The sequence below is a fragment of the Saimiri boliviensis genome, chromosome 6, assembly GCF_048565385.1.
Source record: "Saimiri boliviensis isolate mSaiBol1 chromosome 6, mSaiBol1.pri, whole genome shotgun sequence".
NCBI classification, from domain to species: Eukaryota; Metazoa; Chordata; class Mammalia; order Primates; family Cebidae; genus Saimiri; species Saimiri boliviensis.
The window spans coordinates 115,209,745-115,217,053 of record NC_133454.1 but is presented as its reverse complement, the minus strand read 5'-3'; the positions used below and the strand labels follow the sequence as shown (position 1 = coordinate 115,217,053).

The following is a 7,309-nucleotide window of genomic DNA, read 5'->3' as shown; positions in this document are numbered from 1 at the left end:
CCAGCCTGGAATGTAGTGGTGCAGTGTCAGCCCACTGAAGTCTCCACCTCCTAGGTTCAAGCAGTTCTCCTGCCACAGCCTCCCAAGTAGCTGGAACTACAGGCATCTGCTACCACACCTGGCTAAGTTTTGTATTTTTAGTAGAGATGGGGTTTCACCATGTTGGCCAGACTGGTCTAGAACTCCTGACTTCAGGTGATCCCACTTCGGCCTCCCAGAGTGTTGGGATTACAGGTGTGAGCCACTGTGTCCAGCCTGAAATGGAAATTTTTTATATTTTATTTGTTTTATTTTGTAAGGCAGGCTTTCACTCTATTGCCCATGCTGGAGTGCAGTGGCGAGATCAAGTCTGACTGCAGCCTTGACCTCCCCAGGCTCAGGTGATCCTCCAACTTCAACTTCATGAGTAGCTGGGACTACAGGTTTGCACCATCATGCCTCACTAATTTTGGTATTTTTTGTAGAGTTGAGGTTTCACTATGTTGTCCAGGCTGGTGTTGCTTGAGCTCAAGAAGTGCTCCTGCCTTGGTCTCCTAAAGTGCTGGGATTACAGGTGTTTGCCACTATGTCTAGCCAGAAATTTTTTTTTTTCCAATATTTCTATTTTTTCTTTTACCCCAACCCCCACCCCACATACCATTCAGATATTTTTACATTGACTTGATTCTTACGGAAAACTCAAAATTTTTTTTATTGTTATTACTATTTTTTTTGAGACAGGGTCTTGCTCTGTTGCCTAGGCTAGAATGCAGTAGCTCAGTCTTGGCTCACTGCAGCCTTAACCTTCTGGGTCCAGTCACTCCTCCTGCCTCAGCCTCTTGAGTAGCGGGAACTACTGTTGTGCACACCACACCCAGCTAATACTTTGTATTTTTTTATAGAGATAGGTCTCACTTTGTTGCTCAGACTAGTCTCAAACTCCAGGACTTGAGCAGTGTGCCCACCTTGGCCTCCCAGAGTGCTGGGATTATAGACATGAGCCTGTGCTCCTGACTCTTAAATTATTCTTTTTTTTTTTTTTTTGAAACGGAGTTTCCCTCTTGTTACCCAGGCTGGAGTGCAATGGCGCAATCTCGGCTCACCACAACCTCCGCCTCCTGGGCTCAGGCAATTCTCTTGCCTCAGCCTCTTAAGTAGCTGGGATTACAGGCACGCGCCACCACGCCCAGCTAGTTTTTTGTATTTTTAGTGGAGACGGGGTTTCACCATGTTGACCAGGATGGTCTCGATCTCTCGACCTCGTGATCCACCCGCCTCGGCCTCCCAAAGTGCTGGGATTACAGGCTTGAGCCACCGCGCCCGGCCTCTTAAATTATTCTTAACTGTCACATTTTGTAACAACAAAAAACTCCCACAGGGTGAAATGCCACAGAAGATAATTACCAATTTGTGTCAGCATATTTTACCTATACAAGGTACTTGGTTGGGAGCTGAGGAGACCCACTAACTATATTAGAAATACTCAATTTTAGAAGTGAAATTTAGGTCCAAAAAGACACCATGCAAAAATTTAAGTTACTATGGTTGTTTTTTTGAGACGGAGTTTCGCTCTTGTTGCCTAGGCTGGAGTACAGTGGCGTAATCTCAGCTCACTGCAACCTCCGCCTCCCGGGTTCAAGTGATTCTCCTGCCTCAGCCTTCCGAGTAGCTGGGATTATAGGTGTGCACTACCATGCCTGGCTAATTTTGTATTTTTAGTAGAGACAGGGTTTCACCATGTTGGTCAGGCTGGTCTCAAACTCCCAACCTCAGGTGATCCATTCACTTCAGCCTCCCAAAGTGCTGGGATTACAGGCGTGAACCACTGTGCCCAGCCTGGTTGGTTATTTTCAAGTGATATCAAATGCTTAGTTTTTTTCTTTATCTCTTATATCATCTCAAAATACCAGTCCGCTTAGCAGTCTGAGGTTATGACCATTCCCTAGATTTTTGCACTTTGAATTCCCTTGTATAGACTGATGGTGATTTTTAATTTCAATTTTTAAATTTAATTTTTAATTATAACCCAGTAGTAGCTTCTGATCTCCTGTGCTTATATAACCAGACTTCACTTTATTGCTCTTTCAAACATACTTAGATTATTGGGGTGGAAATGTAAAATCTGTTCACTTGTTGGTAGAACTCCCTGGTTCTATCTATCAAGATAGGTATTTGCATATGCCACCTAGGCTTTTTTGCTCAACTGTTCTTTTGTTTGCTTTTTCATCCTTTGGGCAAAACATGCTGTGATTGCTAGCTTTTCTCTCCCCTAATCCAGTTTTACATCTTCCTGTTAAGTTTATACCATTCCTATATCCTAAATGCAGTGAGTGCTGTTCTCTTGAGTGTTTTCCTTATCTGTATTGATCACTTTTAATGATTTGGGTTCTTAATGTTACAGCAGGCTGATTGCTCCTACCTTCACTTAATCAGGCTTTGAATTGTTGCTCTTTTAAAAAGTAGAGAATATTCAAGGCAGAGAAAACAGAGGGACAACCAGGGAGAGAAGAGGAAACCATAAAAGTACATTCAGAGTGAAAGGAACAAGTGATAAAAAGAGACTGAGGGAAAGTTAAGACCTTCTTTTGCAGCAGACCCTTGTTTATAACACCTCCTGTCACCGTATTTCTAACACCTCCTTTTCGGGAAAAGCCTGGACTGTATATCTGATTAAGACATTAAACACACACATATGGGCAGTTTTTTTGTGAATAACTTTTTTTTAATTCTACTTTTAAATTTCCCTTAGTATTTGCATTTTTGTATTCTCATAATTGTTTTTATCACTTCATAACCTCTTTCGAAAATTGAGTGACTTGTGATTAATTTCTGTGCTCTCTTTTCCCAAAGCATGTTGAATTTAATTATATTGAGATAACTCTGTGACCTGCCTAAAGAGAAGTGCCCTTTTTGTTGTAATAACACTTACATCTTGTAGGTTTTTTAAAGCAATGTTGCTTTATAAATCATTAAATGGATTTTAATAGCAGTATAAGCACAGAGAATTTATAGGACCTATTTTCTGTTTTCAACTGTTGTATAAATTGGGCCTCTAGAGACTTCTTTTGAAAAAAAGTTAGATGACTGGGAAAAAATGATTGTAAGACGTTACTCTAAATCATGTTTCCCAGCCTTTGGCATGGTGAAAACTATTTTAAGGAGTGCATATCTTTTCATACATTGGGCAGTGCCTGGCAACTCAGTAATATCTCCATTTAAGTACTCTTTTATTATAGATGTGATTCTGATTTAAACTAGAGATGCAATTAGAATTCATATTTTTTAGGGTGCAATGGCTCACACCTGTAAATCCCAGCACTTTGGGAGGCCAAGGCGGGTGGATCACGAGGTCAAGAGATCGAGACCATCCTGGTTAACATGGGGAAACCCCGTCTCTACTAAAAAAAATAAAAAATAAAAAATAAATACAAAAAATTAGCTGGGCATGGTGGCGCGTGCCTGTAATCGCAGCTACTCAGGAGGCTGAGGCAGGAGAATTGCCTGAACCCAGGAGACGGAGGTTGCCGTGAGCCGAGACCGCACCATTGCACTCCAGCCTGGGTAACAAGAGCAAAACTCTGTCTCAAAATTATTTTTTGGTAAATATTAAAAACAATAACAAGTAAATTCCCTGAAATTTATTGGTTTTGTTTGTTTGTGTTTGAGATAGAGTCTCTCTCTGTCACTAGGTGCCAGGCTGGAGTGCAGTGGTGCAATCTCAGCTTACTGCCTCTTGGGTTCAAGCAATTCTCCTGCCTCAGCCTGCCGAGTATCTGGGACTTCAGGCGCGCACCACCACGCCCAGCTAATTTTTGTATTTTTAGTAGAGATGGCATTTCACCATGTTGGCCAGGATGGTCTTCATCTCTTGACCTTGTGATCTGCCTGCCTCGGCCTCCCGAAGTGCTGGGACGAGCCACTGTACCCAGCCTTTTTAAAGGAATTCTTGCACTAAAAGATTTAATTTGGTTGTCAACTCAGTTATTCCTTGGTCCAGGCAGCTTTCTATAGGAAGAGGCATGCCATCAGTTCCAGTGTATGTAGGAAAAACTAGGACATACATAGCCAGTAATCTAACCAGCCCCAGCTAGGGTTACCATCTTCTGCCTGATAGGCATGGATGGGTAAACTGTGTACTGTGTGTGAGTTGCACAGTCTCCTCTCGCTTGCAGCTTGTTTTTGCTGCTTTAATGGGATAGAAGAGAGCTTCTGCCACTTCTGCCTCCATAGTAGTAAATCAGATAAACAAGTCTCTGACAAAAATAGAAAAAGCAGTAAGCTGCTCTTACAGTTCTAGATTTTGGGTGATGACATCTGGACATGGACAGAAGACAGTTTTCACAAATTTCCTGGGTCAGATGCAGACGGGTGTCAGCCATTGTTACACAGATCAGAACTTTAAGGCCTATGCCATTATGTGTTGCCTTTCTTTCTTTTTTTTTTTTTTTAAGTTAACTCTATATATTTAGGAGTTCATTCGTTTTACTTCTTTGCAGGCTGAACATAACTTCTTTTTTTCAAAGTTCCCTGTGTTATGAACTGAGCTTGGGTGAAGTGAAATCTTTGAGGTAAGGCAACTCTAATGATAAAAATGGAAAGAAAGCCTGTGAAATTTGGGAGCCTTCAGAGATAACATTTTAGAGTCACTGCCTAAATATTGAAATGCCACCATTTGTTGTTTGGGGGGATATGGAGCTAAATTGAGAACGGGAGCACACATCTGCCTTGACTGCTAAGTATATCCATCGCTACTGCTCACCCGTAATAGAATTTTTATGTGTGCATTCACTAGTCTTGGTTTTAGGAACAGTTTAAAAGAGGAAAAAGACAATGAAGAGACTTCATTCCTTGGTTCTCCCCTTAAATGTTTGAGTGTTGTCCCTGGTTCTTTTTCATTATTATCACTATGATGGCTTTTGTTCTTTGTTTCTTTAGAAAGGAAACAGAAAACCGAAAAGACATTATTTCCTGGTATGCTAGTAAATGGCAAAAGATTACTATTCCATTTTTATTTTCTGGCAAATTAAGCTTCAGAGTTAGTAAAGAAAATTTTCCTGTGCCATCTAATGAGTGTTACTGAACCAAGAATTTTAAAAGTCTTTCACCCTGATGAGGAACCATTAGATAGCACACCTTGCTCTACCCCTTAGATAGCACATCATCAAGAAAGCAAGGTCAGTTGAGAAATTGATGCTCTTTTGAAAATACCAAGGAAAAAAAGCAAGGCCAGTCCACTGTAGGCAGTTGTATGGGAGTGGTAAGTTTCTGGTGGCCAGTTTATTCAACCAGCTTCCCTCTGGCCTGCTTCTGATGGTCTTATCATGCCTCTTTATGTGACTGCTCTGAGGTTAGTTTGGACCTAAGCACTGTGCTCATTGCTGTCTTTGGCACATGGAAACTAAGTTTAAAACCAAGGCTAACAATCAGTTCTTCTTTAAAAACATTTCAGACCGTATGAGGTGAGCCTTTTCTTGCTTTAGGTAGTTTCAGGCTTTGGGGGACCGTAAAAACTGGTTTTCAGGGAGGAGTTTGGAGGATGTGAAACAAGTTTGTGTTTCTTCTGCTCTGTTAGGCACTGCTATCTTCATGGATCTGACACTCTATTTATCTGACAGTGCACTTAGTACTGCTTCGCCAGGGAAAATCACACAAAACAAGCCTGGTGCATCAGCACTTTCATTGTGTGATGGGCTGAGCCTCCCTTCACATGGTCACATCCCCATTTTAATCCAATACTCCCTTTCCCTACCCCTTCCCCAGTCCTGCCTCTTTCTGTGGCACTTATTGCTGGTTTCCCTGAGCTCCTGTTTCCACTTTGTGTCTTTTGTGGGGCCCAGGAAGCTAAAGCTGTGTGTATTTGTGGATCAGACAAGTGCAGCAAGTTAATATCATTGGCTTCTGAAGGGGAGAGTGAGGTGATGGCTGCGTTTAAGTTGGATTTCCTTCCGGAAATGATGGTGGATCATTGCTCTTTGAATTCCAGTCCCGTGTAAGTATTTTTGTTGTCTTAATTTTTATCACAAGCAGAGGGACTAGGCTGTTTTATTAGGTGAAATTGGTTCCTTTCCTTAAGAGGGGGAAGAAAAAAATGAGAAAGGAAGCCAAAACCCGAATTCTCTCATGCCATTGTTTTCAATCGTAGTCTGAGTCTGTCTCAGTACTGCTTATTTCCTGAAGGCTCTAAGTTCTTTACATGAAGGTGCACTTGATATATGACCAGCAACATCAGCTCAAGTGTGCCAGCTCCAGTTCCTTTAAGCTATAGTGTTTTCCTATTTGATAGATTCCAAGTCTTTTTTTTTTTTTTTTTTAACTGTAGCATTGTTGCTTTGGGTTGGACATGCAATTTCAAATAATTTTTCAGGAAAAAAAGGTCTTACTATTTTAAATATTTAGATTATTAGACTCATATCACAGAGGAGACTGGTAGCTAGTCAGTGTGTTTAGTATCAGCTACAACTTTCTGTATTGACATACAAAGTGTAATCCTGATTTTTTTTTTACCCCCAATCTAATTGAAAATGCAGCTCAGCACATTATTTTAGGAACATCAGATTGCCCTTTACCGTCCAAGAAAAGCAAAACTGAATCAATCTTGAATGGCAGTTTGTCCAAATAAATTACAAGAATAAGAAACCTTGTTAACTTGCAGTACTCTCCAAGAAGTGCTATTTTACACAGCTAAAATGCTACCCTGGCCCTGAGTTGTAGCTGCTGGGAACCCAAATTCTGAACTGATTTCAGTGACTGTAACGAGGCTTCAGAGTGTTTTGGAACCTCCAGCAAATGAGCTTTAGGTTATTCAAAAGCTAGAATGAATGTGTATATATATATATATATATATATATATATATATATATATATATATTCCCCCCAAGCCCGCCACCCCCCTTCACCTCCCCCCCACCCCCCTCTTCGCCTCCCCCAGAGTCACACTCTGTCGCCCAGGCTGGAGTGCAGTGGCACGATCTCGGCTTACTGCATTCTCCATCTACTGGGTACAGGTGATTCTCCTACCTCAGCCTTTCCAGTGGCTGGGACTACAGGCGCACGCCACCACGCCTGGCTAATTTTTTTTGTATTTTTAGTAGAGACGAGGTTTCACCATATTGGCCAGGCTGGTCTTGACTCCTGACCTCAGATGATCCTCCCACGTCAGCCTCACAAAGTGCTGGGATTATAGGCATGAGCCACTGTGCCCGGCTCAAAGCCAAAAATATTAAATGGTGAATATTCTCTAGATAACAGGTGTTAATACAAGTCTTTGCAGTTAGGCCTCCATGTGCAAATCATTCTACCCTGAGATTAGATGTAACAGGTGTGGATAATA

The 7,309-nt window shown here is 41.5% G+C and overlaps 1 protein-coding gene across 50 annotated transcripts in view; it reads left to right on the top strand.

Annotated features, from left to right (window-relative positions):
• Positions 1-7,309, top strand: part of CELF1 (CUGBP Elav-like family member 1) — a 106,136-nt gene that overhangs the window by 61,987 nt on the left and 36,840 nt on the right. For 13 of the 50 annotated variants that reach the window (XM_074401421.1, XM_074401439.1, XM_039471192.2 and 10 more), the window contains 2 exons: positions 4,476-4,547; positions 5,817-5,968. The exons of 15 other annotated variants lie outside the window; for them this stretch is intronic. In XM_074401421.1, the coding sequence (XP_074257522.1) occupies positions 5,898-5,968 (71 nt within the window). In that variant the 5' untranslated portion in view covers positions 4,476-4,547; positions 5,817-5,897. Of the gene's footprint in view, positions 1-1,136; positions 4,548-5,816; positions 5,969-7,309 lie in introns of those variants that run through there. 22 more of the 50 variants (XM_074401440.1, XM_074401438.1, XM_074401437.1 and 19 more) reach the window with 3 other exon arrangements.